Below are 18,275 nucleotides of genomic sequence, written 5' to 3' on the forward strand. Positions count from 1 at the left end.
CCACAACAGAAAGCCAAATAGGGGACTATTTTATCTCCAGAATATCTTGCCCAGGAGGATATTATGAAACCCTACAATAAAGCTGCCATGTTCTTTGGAAATATAATGGGTGTAGTTTCTCTTTGTTTTCAGCTGTGTCACCATACCAACATTGCAAGGCCATTTTGGATAATGGTAATAGAACAGATTAGTCATCACCCAGGGTATTTCCATTGTAACTACTGAAAAGGTTGCTGTAAGTCTCGTCAGCAACGATAGATTAGTGTGGCCTGTCCACAGATACCCCACTGATGAGTTTTGCATCTAAAGATGGTTGTTACCTGTGTCATTGAGGCATTACAAGTCACACTACTTTGGCAAGTTTAGTGGTTTGTGGAAGATGTGGACTGGAAACTCTCCTTTATTAAATGACCAAGAAAATCTACTTTCGAATTACCCATGTTTGGTTGTTCTTTATTAAAATTCTGGAGTATTTACTGCTTCTTCTTCTTTGTTGAAGGAATTTCGGAAAACTGTGGTCAATTACCCTGTTTAGTGGTACTACCGTAACACAACCATCGCTCCCTCCCTCTCTCTCTCTCTCTCTCTCTCTCTCTCTCTCTCTCTGTGAAGGTAGGGGTATGTCATCACCACTCATATACCTCAGATACCTCTAGATATTTTTAGGTTTTCTGCTAGATCTCAAGACAGAATCACATGTTGAAGTCATTATTTAATATAGTTTCTGTTTAACCCTTGCCAATCCTGGAGATTTTGCATTCTTTTAAATCTGCCATGGTTTTTTCTCTTCTTCTGCAATAATTTTCTAACCTGTTTCATGGACCATGAGGAATCTCTTTTGTTTCTTATTCATTTATGGTTGATTCATAGTATTCTTATTTCTTAGGATTTCAGCCAAGTTTGGTTAACACTTATAAAGGTAACAGAAAGGGAGAAGAGGCTGTTTTTCGGAAAGTGTAAAGCAGATTTTTATCTGCCAAAGAGTAGTTTTAAATGCTGATTACTCATATTAAGTCCAAAAGGAAATCCACATTTTTAGAGTATGATTGAAAGTACAAAATCTCATAGTTTTATTCCCTGAATTTCATGCAAAGTAAAACACTGCAAAGAGATCCTGTGGAGCAAACAATAATTTCCTTACTAAATTTGTTTCAGGAAAAGGATGCTCATAAAAGAAGCATTTCAGTTGCTCGGTGCTATCCAATGAAAAATCGTTTCCCAGATATTCTACCCTATGATCATTCTCGTGTTGAATTGCCTTCTACCAAGGATGATTACATAAATGCTTCATTCGTAAAGGTAATAGTGATTATTTATCATGTGTTTTGTACAGAATTGTTAAAATCTGTCATTAATACTTGAGATTCATTTACATAATGATGTAGATAAGTACATTAATTAGGATATTAAATTTGAATTATATAATGGTGGAATGTTGTTTGCATATATAGTAAGTTACAACAGTCTCTCTCTCTCTCTCTCTCTCTCTCTCCCTCCCCCCCCCTCTCCCCCTCCCCCCCCTCTCCTTCTCCCTCTCCCCCCTCCCCATGTATGAATAATGTAATATGAAGTAGATACCTTCATGATTTAATGTAGATCTTATAAGGGCTGGGCAAATACTCCACATTATGAGGGTGCTTCCATCATGAAATGTTCCGCAGCCATCACCACAGCATACACTCAGACATACCACAACCTTTTGTATGATTCAACTTCTGGTGATTTAAATCTCACATTCCTGTCACACGAGGGGTATCACACTCGGCAAGTAATCTTGTGCAAGAGACCAAGCAAATTTAAACTTAAATTTCATACTGATATCTCCACTAACATCTCATCATAAGATACAACTTACAGACTCGTCATACAATTATAATTTTGAGTGTCTGTTCCCATAGAGAGCTAGACCGTAACATGGACTGTCTATCGTGATGGTGCCATAATAACATATTGCTTAATCTTGACTTTATGGAAGCCTTGATATTGTACTATCATTCCTTCAGCTGATAACTCCAGGCTTTTGTACACCCCATACTAAATGTGTGTAGTGTATGAGCATGCACATTCATGCCCTCATTCAGTACTTAATACAATAAAACTTTTACATTTAGACATTTAAGAGTCTGGCAAATAAGCTACATTTAATGTAATGTACTTTTCTGTTCCCTTCACGGTTAATTTCAGTGAGTCCCCACACCATCAGGACGCTTGAGTTCAGTGAATCCCCTTGAATCTCATAATCAGGGTTATTTATTTCAGTTTATTCCTCCAGTTACAGTGCCACCTACCACAAATGGAAAATATTTTTCAGATAAATCCTTTGTATTTTTTGGCATAAATTCAAATCTGCAATTTAAGTGAGGTGATATGCCCACTAAACCCACTGGTCAGAACAGGTAACAGGATTGTGGAAGGGGCCAAAGGTTGAGGTCAGTTTCTCCTTCTAATTGTCATTTATTGTAATTTAATAAACTTTACAACCAAAGCAGCACATAGCTGGACCTTTACTGAATGCAACTCTTTCACGGCTGAAGGCCTCCAAACAAGAAGTCTTAACAAATCAACAAGATAAAAATCCAATTAAGATAGCAATAAAATAATTTTAAAAATAAGCCTGCAAACATATGCAAAGTGCAATATGAATGGCTGAGGTCCACAATTAAATTTCAAAATTTTAGAATATATTACCATAGACTTTTAAGGGCAGAAGGCCAGAATGTTTAACAACAAAAAATCTTAAAAATCAACAAGATTAAAATGCAATTAAAGAGGCAAATCAAATAAATAAAAAACGCATCATGGCTCTGTGGAAAGCCCTAAGGCTAAGCAGATAGAACATACATATGCAAAGTGCAATACCAATGGCTGAAGGCCACAATTAAGTTTCAAAATTTTAAAATATATTACCATAATCTTTTAAAGGCAGAAGGCCGAAATGTTTAAGCTTGAAAGATAAATTGAAGAATTAATTTTGCAAAATTTTTAAGAAAAAAGAAAAAATAACCATAAGCTTTGCATTTACGGTAGCTGACAACAGATAATTAAACACTGGTGGCACTCAGAAGCCTCCAGGGAGGTCGATCCGCCCTCGTTCACTTAGGCGAGACAGGTGCCGAGCCCAACTACACTTGATCCTTCGGAACCCAACCAGGGGACAGCCATAGACCGACCAACATGACGACTTGCTTGCGACCAATCAGTACATGAGAACTCAAACACACAAAAGTTACGAAGCACACAACATGAATGGACGTGGCTTGGGTAGTTGAAACTACTACTCAACTCTGACGTCCTGGGTCCGTGAACCACAAAGCTCGTAGCGAGCGGACAGCTCCACACATGCTCCGACACTGTGCAGGGACTGGCAGCAGACCCAGCTGACTGCACTGCACGGAGATATCTTCCCTGGTCCGCAGCAACCGACTGACTGCCCACTGGCGCGTCTGCGACTGCTGCTCCATCGCAACTGCACTGCTGGTGCTTCTCCCACTCACTTCCAGACACACGACGACGAAAATACTGCCTCGGACCCAACCATGCTGAGGAAATACGCCCACTGGCAAAATCACATCCCTGCACCAGGAAAGGATCAACCCATGTTCCACAAGATGGTAATTAAAGGGGCCCAAAAGCGCTCGGAGAACCAGTTACACGTCGCCGAATGAGATGACCGACCTCTCAGGGGCAGTACGCTGACAACATTTAAAATAACTTGTCAAAGGAAATAACGCGAACTACACACACAACCTGACAACAAACACTTGCACAAAAACCTGAACGATATGCAACAGTAACTAAGCACACATGAAGACGTATCAGAATCGTTGTACACACACACACAGCCGATTCATGAAAGATCGGTGAGCCAAAACGTGTCATCCTGTAGGACGACTGACCGACGATCCACCAAGACCGTAGCTCAAGTGATGCGTGGCGGCGATGTAGGGCGAGCCATGCCAATGCAGATCTCACTGCTGCTCCAACCCAACTGCACTATTGCCACGTTGCAAGTGCCCGCTGGCAGGTCCGGGCTGCACTCCAGACACGTTCCTATTGACTGGCAGACCCAAACTCACAACCGGAACTGCGACCAACTCCCTTACAATAGACAACGAGCGGGCAGTAATAGCAGTTGAGCAAAGATACTACGAGAGGGGATATATCGATACGTGCTGCTAGCGCCACTCACGGTCAGGCAAAGCAGCAACTCAGTGAAAGTAATAATTTAAATTAACGTAGTGAGGTGGAAGTAAGTTAAAAACAGGGTGTAAAATACATGATGGCGGGCACATGAGCCACACCACGGCTCATGAGGGATTCTCGTTTGAAAATAAGAAGTTGACACCCCAGTGGGGTGTTAGGGAGCAGTCAATTTGACCACATGCAGACGTCCATTTTGAGAACATTAACTATCTGGAGGGTTTTTTTTCCTGTCCAAAGCATATTTTTTGAGCTACTAAATTTTACAATTTAAAACAAGCATAAATGAAAATGTAAACGTTAATTTCTTCAGCATCTTAAATTTCTGAAAGTTTTACACTGACTGCTATGAAATGATGACAAAATGTTGTATTAGATATACACATTTTTATATACCTACTGGAGTGATGTAAGATTATATATCAGGGAAACAGTGTTTTGAATACAAATTTTTACAAGACAGTCTAATAAAGTTTCAGATACAAATAAGCTACATACTTTTTAATATACCTGGTGCTTCATAATGAGTATCATACTTTTTAAGGCTTTGTAGCAGTTATTACATTCAACTAACATTTATAAATAATGCAGCAAATGAAAGAGCAATTCGAACAATTTTTCATACAAGTGTTCAATGTGAGCACCATTCATCACGTGGCACACACTGAGTCAACAAGCGAGATCTTCCCTAACCTTGATCAATGTGTCTGGAGTAATTGTTGCAGCAACTTCTTCAGTCCTGTTTCTCAAGTTGGGTAGATCAGCTAGTAGAGGAGGCACATACTCATCATCCTTTATGAAGCACAAAACATAAAAATCACATTGCATCTTACCGGGTGAACATGGACTCCATGTGAAATAAATTCTGTTATCTGACCCCTTAAAGCCAATCCAGTGCTCGGGTACAATGTCATTAACTGACCGCATGCTGAGTTATGTCAATGAGGCAATGCACCACCGTGCTGCCAAATAAAGTTCTGTGGATTAGCTTCTTCCAGAGGAAAGAGCCATAGTTATGATGCACCAAGATAAGAAACACCAATTACAATACCTTCACAGAAAAAGAAAGGCCCATGAACTTTTTTGCCATGAATGCACAAAAAACATTCAATTTAGTAACTGTACAGTCTTGTGGGGATTTGCTGACCTCCAGATGTACACATTATGTGTGAACACACTTCCATTTAGATGAAGTGTCAGTTCATCACAGAAGATGACCCAGTCCAGAAAATCTCTGTCATGCAGCAACATTTCGTTTGCAAAGTTGGCACACTAATCATGGTCTACAACGTGAACAGAACACTGTTCAAGTTGTAGACCATGATTAGTGTGCCAACTTGTATACCTGTTACAAGCTTTAAGATCTGTTCAAGTTGCTCCTTCATACGATGTATTATTTGTAATTGTAAGTTTAATGTAGTAAATGCTACAGAGCCTTAAAATCCATATATTAATTTTGAAACACACAGTATATGGTACCTAAATATACAGGGTGTAAATTTTAAGTTGACAAACCAGAATAACTCGAAAAATAAGTTTCACATGAAAAAATGTGTAGTATCCATAGTTGATTATTTTCTCGAGGGGGACATCTGCAGGTGTTAAATTAGCCCACCACCCCAGCCCCCTGGGGGTGGGGTGGGAGGCAACTTTAAAATTTCAAATGGGAAACCCCATTTTTTAAATTGTAGAATCAGATTCTACGTAAAAAAAAAACTATGTACATTTTGTCTTAAACATTTGTTTTGATTCTTGCTAGTTGGCACTGTAGTTCAGGAAACTCCATGTTATCATTTCTGCGTGAAGAATGGTTACGGATAAATAAAAAATACTTATTTACTTCTTAAATTTTGATTCGCTAAAACTAAAACTCTCCCTCTCTCCCCATAGGGTGGGATTTGAGAGAGAGGAATTAGAGTTTTACAAATGTTGACCATGAAACAAACAAAACTTATCTGAATTTGCGTAAAAAATTAATATTTGGGTCAACATTTGTAAAACTCTTAATTCCTCTCTCTCAAGCCCCACCCTGTGGAGAGAGAGTTTTAATTTTAGGAAATCAAAATTTACGAAGTAAATAAGTATTTTTTATTTATCTGTAACCATTTTCCAGGCAAAAATGAGAACATGGATTTTCTTGAATTACAACGCCAACTACCAAGAATCAAAATAAATGTTTAAGACAAAATGTACGTAGTTTTTTTATGTAGAATCTAATTCTGCAACAAAAAATGGAGTTTCCCATTTTAAATTTAAAAGTTACCTCTCGCCCCACTCCCAGTGGGCTGGGGTGGCGGGGTAATTTTAACACCAGCAGATGTCCCCCTCGAAAATAATCACCTTTGGATTCTACACATTTTTTCCTGTGAAGCTTATTTTTCGAGTTATTGTGGTTTGTCAACTTAATATTTACAGCCTGTATAATGTGTAATGGGGAAACATTAGCAAAAATAATGAAAAGTTCTTAACTGGCTACTTCATATTTTACATGACACTCTAACAACATTCTGATGTCTCCTATATGCATTATTTCTCCTTAATACATAATTTTAAACAAAAATTGCATGCCCAACTATTGTATGTACTATTCTGTTTTCTTTCTCACAATGTGTTTTAATGTAAAATGGAAAAGTTTTATTTAGGGCTTATCAGCTTATGATTAGCATACTACTACAGAACATGGATCATCCAAAATTTTGTAATCCTGCCCATTCACAGATTAAAACTGTGCAAAATATTGTCAATGAAGCTCCTATCCTCACAGATCCAGCAGCACGAGAAGTCTCTCATATCACACATATCAATGATCACAATCAATTTTTCCCATTCATTTTAAGCAATTTCATTTCCATATCTAGGTTTTGTTGGCAATAACAATAAACAATGCTTAGTGTCAGAGAGACCATTTTGTCTAGCAAAATTCTAATGTTCATTAATTAAAAATCTTAAAATTATGAAAGTTTTTCACTGATTTATTTGAAGTTTGGACACAATTTTGCATTCACATATGCATGTTTTTATATAACTGCTGGAGTCCCACATAAATATATAAAAACATGTGTATTCAGATGCAACATTGTGTCAAAATTTCAAAGAAATCGTTGAAGAACTTTGAGATTTTAAGATTTTGAACAAATGAAGATTTACATTTTCACTCATATATGGTGTTTTTTTAAGATGATAGAACTTAATATCACAAAAATATGCATTGTATGAAAAAAATTTTGCAGATGAAAAGTTACTGTTTTCAGGGGGAACATTCGTCTGGTTTAAAACTGGCCACTCCCTGACCTGACCCTCCCCTGTCCCATGGGGGGATCAATTTTTTATTGTCAAATAGAAATCGCACAATTTTATTGCAGATTCGCATTCTATGACAAAAAAACCTAGAGTTTACTAAAAGCATTTCTTTCATTTTTCGCAGACGGAGCTGTAATTGACAAAATTTAATTTTTCCCATTTTTGCAACTGAGAACAGACTCCCTTGATCCTACTTTACATTTTTGATAAAAATGTAAACTTTCTGTGTTAAACAGTTAATATTATTGTTAAAAATTTAATTTAGTTTTGCAAATTTGATTGTACAGAAAAAGTTTTACAATTAGACATTTAAAAATCCGCCAAATAAGCTACATTTAACATAATGTACTTTCCTGTTCCCTTTGGGGTTAAGTTCGAGCCCCTACACCATCAGGCTGCTTGACTTCACTGAGTCCCATTGAATCTCATCATCAGGGTTACTGATTTCAGTATGTTCTTCTGTCCAGTCACTGTTAACTCTCACACCGATTACAGTGCCACCTACCAGGAAACATTCCTCTTGGCATGTGGCTTCCACCTAGCAGTCAACATCAATCCACTTTTGATATTTATCGAACAGAATTTTCTGTCACTATGTGAAGACATCTGTCAGTTGTGAAGACATGAAACTGATAGGTCCTCTTTGTTTTAGGTAGCTAGCTGATCCACTGTAACATGATAATCCATCATTGCAGTCCTTTTTGACAGCAATGTGACATGAAAATCTGAAATTTCCATGACAGTTATTCACAATAGAGGCAATAGTTCAAACCTTATAACTTTCATTCCCAAGACATGCGAACCATTCACAAAATTTATAATTTCATTCAAAATACCATGGTCACCGCTCTCAGCAATTCAGTAAATTCCTTGCTTTGCTGATGACAACAGTGAACCAAATGTGTTCAGACTATTTATCAGCCCCCTTTTATGGCTACTTAAAGTGTGTGAATTACGGTAACAATCATCATGGACTGTGTGCTGCAGATATCATATTGAAGATAGGTGCATAATACCTCCCAACTGCACACTTTCCTTCATATTCTACTTATCCTGTGAAATAAGAAACTGAGCCATTCTGCTGGTGACTTGTTTGATGTCTGTTCCTGTCTAAATTTCATCTTTGGTATACCAAAACCGCCAATTCATCTCTTGTAACTATAATTTATTCTAATTTAAAATCTTCTTGTGTACACAAGACAGAGATTACTGCCAAAACAATGTGCACAAGTTAATAAGAGTGGAAAGCTTTGGTCGTTGTAAGTGATAGAGGTGGGAGGGTGGCAGCGAAAAATAGACAGGTCAGAAAATGTAACAGAATGAATAAAGGAATAGTTACTGTAAAGAAATGCTAAGACAGATGAAATTAACACCAGGTGGATGGCGAGAACCAAGCACGTGATGTTATTCCAGTTCCCACCTGCAGGATTCTGAGAACTGGTATCTGCGGGAAGAATCCAGTTGGCGCACATGGTGAAACAGGCATCGAGGTCAAATCTGTCACATATTAGAGATTGCTGTGCAACAGGATATAGTATGTTGCCAGCATACACCCTCTGCCAATGCTCATCATCCTAACAGATAATTTGGCGGTAGTCATGCCATTGTAAAAGGCCAAACAGTGTTTACATAACAGCTGGTATATGACATTTGTCATTTTACGAGTGGCTCTTGCCGTGATGGTATACGTTTCGCCAGATACAGGGCTGGTATAGGTGGTGGTAGGAGGGTGCGTAAAGCATGTCTTGCAGCGGGGACAGTCACAGGAGGCGTAGGAGCCTTAGGGTAGGGAGATGGATGCAGGAGGAGCATAGAGTCTGACAAGGATATTGCGGAGATTGGAAGGGCAATAAAAAGCTATTCTAGGTGTGGTGGGCAAAATGTCAGAGAGAATGGAACTCATGTTAGGGTGCAATTTTAGGAAGTCATAGCCTTGTTGAAGACTAGCTTAATACTGAGTTACAAGGGGGATCAGCAGCACCAGGATTGGATGCAATGTCTCTGGAAATCTGCTTTTGAACTAGGCTGGTAGGGCAATTACGTCCAGAAGGCTGAGGTAATAATGGTGGTTTATTGCTGTAAAGTTTATGCATCTAAACAAATATGTTTGCCTCAAATGCCAAGCGTGTAGCCAACCTTTGATGAGGTTAAGGTGAATATGAATGAAAATGGCATGGGATTTGGAATAGGGCCATGTGAAATTTAATTAGGTGAAAGTATTTAGAGAGTCTAAGAATTTTTACAGTTTAGCCTCACCGTGAGTCCATATGGCAAAGATGTCATCAATGTATCTAAACTAAACCAGCAGCTGAAGGTTTATGGATCCCGGTAGGCTTGCTCCAAGCAACCCTTGAATGGATTGGTGTAGGAAGGGCCATCATGGTTCCCATGGCTTTTGTTTGTCTGACCCTCAAAGGTATAGTAGTTGTTGGTAAGTATAAAGTTAATTAAGTGAGCAGGTAGGATTTCATAGATTCAGAATCAAGTTGGTGCTGATTGAGAAATGTTCAGCAGCATACAGACCATATAAATGAGGGATGTTGGTGTAGAGGGAGGTGGCATTAATAGTGACAAGCAAGGTGTGTTGTAGGAGTCGACTGGGTACAGATTTCAGATGATCTACAAAATGATTGGTGTCTTTAATATAGGAGTGAAGTCTTTGTACTATAGATTGCAGGTGTTGATTAACTAAGGCAGATAAATATTTGATAGGTACATTGAACCACGAGAAATCCAGGGTGTTTGGGTTTGTGGATATTAGGAAGAAGGTAAAAGGTGAGGGTGTGTGGTTTGGGTGGGGTCAGAGGTTCTGTGGATTGTGGTATTTATCCTTGTGAGGGGTCTTGGAGCCCTGCTCTTCCCATTTCAAACCTCCTCAACTTATCCCTGTCTTCTCCCTGAGGAAGAAATTACTTGTTCTGAAACCTAAGCTAGTGACATACCTATCGGCAACACAGGTATTTTGCCTCCTGCAAGTAAGTACTGGCCAGCAAATCATTCTTGTAATTTTGTAGTTTCCTTGGATGAATTTTCCCTTTCACACAAAATCCTGTTCTTTTGTTTTAATCTATTTCTAATTCAAGAAGAATGATGTTATTCATTTGTATCTTCTCTTAATTGTATGACAAAACTGTAAGTTTTTCTGTTTTATTTGAAAGTATTCTAAATGTGATGATTGTGTTGCAGGACTTGACACCAAACACGCCATCATTTATTGCTACACAGGCTCCATTGCCATCTACGCATGCAGACTTCTGGATGATGGTTTGGGAACAGCAAGTTGAAGTTGTTGTGTGTCTTCTTAGTGACACAGAGGTAATTTCTGCAGTCATAACAATATTCCCCAGATGTTTAAACCAAGCTATTCCGTGGGCAAGAGTGCTGAAACATGTCTGGGTAAAACAAAATGTCAAAGGTGTCTTGCCTAAGGCAAATTCCTCATTCAATTTTTATAGCAAGCCTGAAAATAAGTAGAACTGCAACACCACAAGATGCATCAGGCTGTTCCTGTTTGTGTGCTCATGCCATAGGCAGCCTGTCAACTGGTCTGCAGCCTACACAGTTGTAGCACCTCAGCTGAGCACCCTTGAGCAGAGGTGACCAAGTGACTTGCAGACATGCAGAACAAGGAGTGAACACTGTGCAGTAGATCTACCTGACAGCTAGCCTGCACCTGGCCATGGGCAAACTGACAGGTGCTTACAGGTGCCCATGACCCATGTAGCACCAATGGAATAGCTTGTTTTAAACAGTATGTTGCTCCTTCTTCAACATCAGTGAATATTATTCAAGTGTGAATCTATTTACGAGAATGATAAAAATGTATATTTATGACAGAGTTGACAGAATCTGTTCTTTCATCAAAATTTAAAATGAGTGACAGGATAGGGGAAGGAAAAAGTAATGTCAGATTATGACTCCGGTGAGACGACATACAGGAAGTGGTTAGAGGCTAACAATAGAGTAACAGTCTGGATTTTGTCAAGAAGATGCTTAATATTGAGCTGGGGATGGTTAAAAAGTAAATTTGGAATGAATAAACAGGAAGGAAATACAAGCTGCAAATACAAACAAAATAATGATGAACACAAAAAGTGTATTGTTAACTATATCAGTCAAAGGAAAAAAGAATGGCAAAAATAAATTCAAAGACAGGAAGAAATGAGAAAAGAGGAAAAGGAAAAAATGGAATGCAGAATGCTGTGTGTTGGTTGCAAAGAAATTGGTATATGATGTGCCTGCATTCACTGCTGACCCTCTGTGACCTGATAGTAAATATCAGTCACAGAACTGGAATAGGATCAGTCACAGAACTGGAATAGGAAGAAGTGGGCACATGTATGTGATAGATTTTGCTTCTGAGTCTTCTAAGCAGATCTATGAAGCAAGAGGGCTTGGACACGAGTTGCATAGGGATAGACAAGAATATTGTATAGATTCGGCAGATGATGGAACACAACTTTGAGAAGTTTTGGAGATGAGTGGGGTGAGCACTTCTTATTTCTGAGCTAAATGAGAGGCTGTCAGAGCCATGGTGGAAAATATGGTATAATATTGTCAGTCCTAGATCACTTTGACTGATGGAAGATGTCCTGCTGTGTGGCTGATCAGTAGACATACAAGGACTGTGGGCTGTGGTCTGCAGATGAGACATGGGTTATCTGTTTCTGAACAAGGTGGGCAGGTAGTTTCTCTGCATAAGCCTCAGCAAGACATTCACTACTGGATTGAGTCTTTCCTTCTCATCCCGTCCGTTAAGTCTCCCCTGACCCAGGGATATGGGTGACTTTTCTGAACTGTACCCCTTTCCCTAAACCTCTCCAGTACTTTTCCTTCAGCCCTCTTCTTCCCCTTCAACTCTTCTGTCAGAAGAAGGAACCACTGGCTCCAGAACCTTGTAAAAGTTAAACTCTTTTGTTTTTGTGTTCCCAAGCCGTCACTTGCTGAGTGTAGACTTTTTATCTATCCATTTACAGTAGACTAGTGGATTGGCCTTATATACTTCATGTAACTGCATTCATACACATCTGTCATAGAATAGTGCCCCTTTCATCACTCAGAGTCTCTAATGATAGAACAATAGAAACCACAGTCTGTGAAAGTGCTTTAACTAAATCCCATTGTGCCTCAAAATGAGGGATATCGTCCACGATATTCCAAGTCACCCCTCCAGAAATGATATTTTGTTTCCCAGATATTTGTCCATCCCTAAAACATTTCTGCTTCCCAAGCCCCCACCCCAATATTATAGCTCTGAGGAACACCCAAGTACAAAAACTGTCCCAGCCGTGTCATTGCAACCATTGTACAACGGTGACCAATTACAAACTACACACCCAGATTAATGGCCCCTTCTCGCCCTCTCACTCCAGATTGCTACTTTCATTCAACGCAATAGTTGCATTCCAACAATAGCTTGCCGTAGATGGCGGTCATATGTGTGTGAGATGTGTTTGCTTGTGTGAATGTGTGTGTGTTCTCTTTTCTGAAGAAGGCTTTGGCCAAAAGCTATATGTGTAACAGTCTTTTTGTTGTGCCTGCCTGAAACTCAGTGTGTCATCTTTATGGTGAATTACAATCTAAACTAATGGTTTAGTAGTATTCACATCTGTCAACACTTTCTTTCTTTGAAACTGTAATTATTAGATTTTTCTTTGAAGTCTGAGGGTATTTCGCCTGTCTCTTATATCTTACAGACCAGTTGAAGTAGTTTTGTCATGGCTGACTCCCCCAAGGATTTCAGTAGTTCTGAGGAAGTATAATCTACCCCAGAAGCCTTGTTTTGACTTACAACTTTTAGTTCTCTGTCGTAGTTCTCATAGTATCGTATCTCTGATCTGTAAAATAAGGGAAAAGGCAGCCACTCACCTATAGCAGATTTATATGTAATGCATGGACACATATAACAAAAACCAGTATTTGCGCTAACTTTAAAGCTCTTGTTCTTTTTCTAGCAAAAGTGCACACATTAACACATGCGACCACATGGGCATCCAAATGCACAGTCCCGCGGCATATTTTGTGTATTGTTCCATCCAGGAATTTCCATTGTTGTTATACATATCTCCCCTCCTATCTTCCCTGTCTAGAATATAATAATTATAATAATATAGTTCATTTCCCTTGTATAGCCACTCTGTGTATTCCTTCTACTTTTCAGTTTTCCCTTCTTTGGTTAGCACTGGCTTTCCATCTGAGCTCTTTATAGTCATACTGTGGCTTCTCTTTATTCCAAAGGTCTCTCTAATTTCCTTGTTGATGGCATCTATCTTTTCCTAGTTATACATGCTTCTACATCTTTACATTTGCCCACTAGCTGTGCTTGTGTAGTTATTTCGCACTTTCTGTCACTCTCATTTTTTAGATATACAGGGTGTCCCAAAATAATGTATACACTCTTTGAAACTGAACATCTCTTTAATGAAAGGGGTTATAAATACAATTTTAGTGGTGTTAGGTGCCTCATGGTCCGACTTAAGGTGGTAAATGTTCAAACTGGTGTCTGTCCATCACAATACACCGTTGACAATGACTTACGACTGAGTGGCATGCCAACTTTGTTGTTTCCAACGGAATAGCATCACAGACTTGCACAATTTGCTCTCTAAGATCATCCAGTGTGTGTGCTCTCACAGCATAAACAGTGTTCTTAAGAGTACCCCAAAGAAAGAAGTCTAGAGGGGTGAAATCTGGAAATAGAGTGGGATACTCCACATTCCCTCTTCATCCTAACCACCTGGCAGGGTATGTATGATTGAGAAATGCCCTCACATGCAGGTGAAAGAGAGGTGGTGCCCCATCCTGTTGAAAGTAATAATCTTCATTTCCAAACACAACACCAAGACCAGGAGTTATCATTTCCAAGTACGAGTCACCCATGGCAGTGTTGTCAAAGAAGTACAGCCTGATTAACCCTCTAGAAGACAGACCACACGAGACTCTTACTCGTGGTAGATTAACATGCCTTTGCTCGGTTATGTATGGATTCTCCCTAGCCCAGTATACACAATTATGGTGGTTAATTGTTCCATCAAGTTTAAACACCACTTCATCTGACCAAAGAATTAGATCATGGAAACATTGCTCTTCTTCACATCTGTTAATGAACCGCTCATAAAATTCGGTCCACCTCTCAGGATCATCCTCGTTAAGAGCATGGAGGAGTCTGGAAATGTAATGCTCAAAGTTCTGAGACCATAAAATTGTATGAACACTGCTTCTGCAGATCCCAGTCTCACGAAAGCATTGCCTCACAGATTTCTTCAGGGATTGTATGTATGCCTGAATTATTGCATCAACACTCTCATTGCCTGTTGAACTTCTCTTTCCTCCACTATCTCTCTTCTCCATATTGTGCACTGTTCCTTCAACTTCAAATTTATCTCTGATTCTTGTAATTGTTACTCTTGTCAGTGGTGGTGTTCCAAATTCAACTCTCCAGCGTCAGCGTATCGCACTCACATTCTCTGTTTTCCAGTAACACTTTAGCACCCATTTCCATTGTTCAATGTTGATAATCCTGAAACAAAAGAAAGCGTTGTTGTGTTTGTCACCACCTTCTAAATTATTACCCATAAAATTGTATTTCTGTCTCCTTTAATTACAGAGATATTCAATAGTTGCAGGTACAACAGCCTTGTTTGATTAATCTAGTCTTGTAATGTCACCCAACATGGCCTTGCTATGCAGTACTGTAAATGGCTGAAAGCAAGGTGAAACTACAGCCTTTACTTTCCCTGAGGACATTCAGCTCTGCTGTGTGGTTAAGTGATGACTGCATTCACTTGGACTGTTAGAACCCTTAATCGGGAAGGGAAACGGATACGCTGAATTTGGATGTAGTGGAATTAGTGACGTTTGGTGGCAGGAGGCACGGGGCTTCTGAGTGTGCGAGTATTGGATTATAAATACAAAATCAAATATGGGCAATACAGAAGTAGGTCTAACAATGCATAAGAAAACAGGAATATGGGTAAGTTACTGTGAGCAGCACAGTGAATTCATTATTGTAGCCGAGATAGGCGCAAAGCCAACACACATCGAAGTCATGCCAGTTTACACGTCAACTAATTCGACAGATCATGAAGATATTGAAAGAATGTATGATGAGATAAGAGACATTATTTATATACTTAAGAGAGAGGAAAAGTTAATTGTGAGCAGTGATGTGAATTTGGCCATACCAAGAGGAAGAGAAAGAAAAATAGCAGCAAAATATGAACTGGGGAGAAAGGAATGAAAGAGGAAGCCATCTCATAGAGTTTTGTGCAGAATATAATTTAATTGTCACAAACACTTCATTTAAGAATCATTAAAGGGGGTTTTATATGTGGAAGAAACCTGGAGACACGGGAAGGTTTCAGATTGATTATATAATGGTAAGACAGAGATTTCGTAACAAGATTTTAAACTGAAAGAAATTTCCAGGGGGCAGTTGTGATCTATAACTTTAACCGTAATTTGTTGGTTATGGATAAATTACGAAAAGGTGGAAGTTAAAGAGATGAGACATGGATAAGTGGGGGGGGGGGGGGGGGGGGGGGGGTCATGTTCCATTTCATAATGCTTTGTAATATTACCCCCAGATATGTAAGCAACGCGACTGCCTCCAAACGTTTACCACTAATTCTGTAATCAATTACTACTGGGTTATTTCTGCCAGGTGTAGCGGTGTGAAATGAGCATTTTTTTGTGAAAATGAAACACTAATTTTGAATTGAAAAGTAAAAACATTTTATTCAAAGTACTGACCATTGCTTTCTATACATTTTGACCACCTTTCTGGCAATTTGTGGACACCACGCCAATAGAAATGTTCGTCTTTTGAAGCAAACCAATCAGATATCCAATTTTCGATTTCTTCGCAGGAATTGAAATGTTCCTCAGCCAATGCGTGTCCCATTGATGAAAACAAATGGTAGTTGGAAGGGGCCAAATCTGGTGAATACGCCGTGTGGGGTAGCAGCTTCCAGCCAAGTGTTTTGATTGTATCCTGAACCAGTTTTCCTTTGTGTGCAGGTGCATTGTGCATTGTCGTGTAAAAACTTTGCATGTCTTCTGGCCCATTCTGGTCTTTTTTCGATCAATGCATAGTTCAAATTGATCATTTGTTGTCTGTAGCGATTAGTATTCGTAGTTTCACCCGGCTTTAGAAGCTCATGATAAAACACACCTTTCTGATCCCACCAAACACAGAGCATTGTCTTCTTGCCGAATTGATCTGGTTTTGCAGTCGATGTTGATGGTTGTCCCGGATTAACCCATGATTTTTCCCATTTAGGATTCTTAAAATAAATCCATTTTTCATCGCCAGTAACAGTTCAAAGCAAAATTGATTTTCTTTCATGTCTTTGAAGCAAATTTTGACAAATGGTTTTTCAGTTTTCCATCTGTCTTTCATTCAATTCATGTGGGCACCCATTTTCTACCTTTTGGATCTTTCCCATAGCTTTCAAACGGTCGGAAATTGTTTGTTGTGCAACATTTAGCATTGCTGCCATTTGCTTCTGACTCAAAGTATCATCTTCATCCAATATTGCTTGCAATTCGACGTCTTCGAACTTTTTTGGTGGCCTTCCACGTTCTTCATTTCTTACATCAAAATCATTCTTTCTGAACGGTTGAAACCATCTTTTGCATGTTGCTTCTGATAGAGCATGATTACCATATGCCTCAACAAGCATTCGATGTGACTGTGCAGCACTTTTTTTCAAATGAAAACAAAAAATTAATGCTTTCCGCAAATCATCACTTTCTGGTACAAATTCGACATTGTTAACACAATGAAAACATATGATGTTTGTTCCATGACTTGATGTATACTAAATATCTTTGACAGATGTCATACCAACCAAACAAAAAAAATAATTAAGGCTCGTTCACAACAAATGTTCCCTATCAACACATTTGTATCTTAATGCTCATTTCATACCGGTACACCTGGTATATTTCCATCTGTTATGACCATTATCTTGCATTCATTTGTGCTTAAACAGAGTTGCCATTTTCAAACCAATTGTAATTACTGTCATCTTTGTTCTGCATTTCCTTACAGTTATCCAGTAGCGAAGCATTGTCCATGAAAATTCAGGGAGGTCTGCTGACTATCTAATGTATTGAAAAAATTAGTAGCGGAGCCTTTGTCAGTGGAGATAATTTATTTTTTTATAGGTGGTAGATAGGGGTTATTTGTGATCTGTTGGATGGGTGAGAAAGAAATGTTTCTGCCGTATTATCAGATGAAGGAAGGTACGTCTTTGGCAGGTCAAATGTAAGGTAAGGATAAAAGTTAGGCCCTTGAATGGGAATTAAGCCTATGAAGGATTGAGGTTATCAAGATCAAGTTGATGACAGTATTGTTGGTCTATGTGGATAAGGAGTGTGTGATGTTAGCTAGACACAGAGATTGGAGGGATGCTGTTATGGTCATTGCGGCGAATGATGTTAAAAGTTGAGAGTTTAATTTAGCAAGTTAGGCAGGTTTTAAGGTGGCGTGTGTGTGTGTGTGTGTGTGTGTGTGTGTGTGAGAGAGAGAGAGAGAGAGAGAGAGAGAGAGAGAGAGAGAGATCTACTAAACTCATACTCTAGTCCTGAAATATGTGACCGAGAGATACTATAGTCCTGAAATATGTGACTGAGAGATACTAGCTTTAAATGTACAAACTATCCAAAAAAATTGAGAGTCTAGTGCGTAATCTAAAGAAACACTTTGAAAATAACTGTAAAATTCTAATCAGCAGGGATAGGGAATGTTTTCTGCTGCTACATTCTTTGTG

The 18,275-nt window shown here is 38.9% G+C and overlaps 1 protein-coding gene across 3 annotated transcripts in view; it reads left to right on the forward strand.

Annotated features, from left to right (window-relative positions):
• Positions 1–18,275, forward strand: part of LOC126260179 (tyrosine-protein phosphatase non-receptor type 23) — a 156,300-nt gene that overhangs the window by 106,472 nt on the left and 31,553 nt on the right. For all 3 annotated transcript variants that reach the window (XM_049957444.1, XM_049957442.1, XM_049957443.1), the window contains exons 14-15: positions 1,156–1,299; positions 10,687–10,815. In XM_049957444.1, the coding sequence (XP_049813401.1) occupies positions 1,156–1,299; positions 10,687–10,815 (273 nt within the window). The remainder of the gene's footprint in view (positions 1–1,155; positions 1,300–10,686; positions 10,816–18,275) is intronic.

This window comes from Schistocerca nitens, chromosome 5, assembly GCF_023898315.1.
Source record: "Schistocerca nitens isolate TAMUIC-IGC-003100 chromosome 5, iqSchNite1.1, whole genome shotgun sequence".
Classification (NCBI taxonomy): domain Eukaryota; kingdom Metazoa; phylum Arthropoda; class Insecta; order Orthoptera; family Acrididae; genus Schistocerca; species Schistocerca nitens.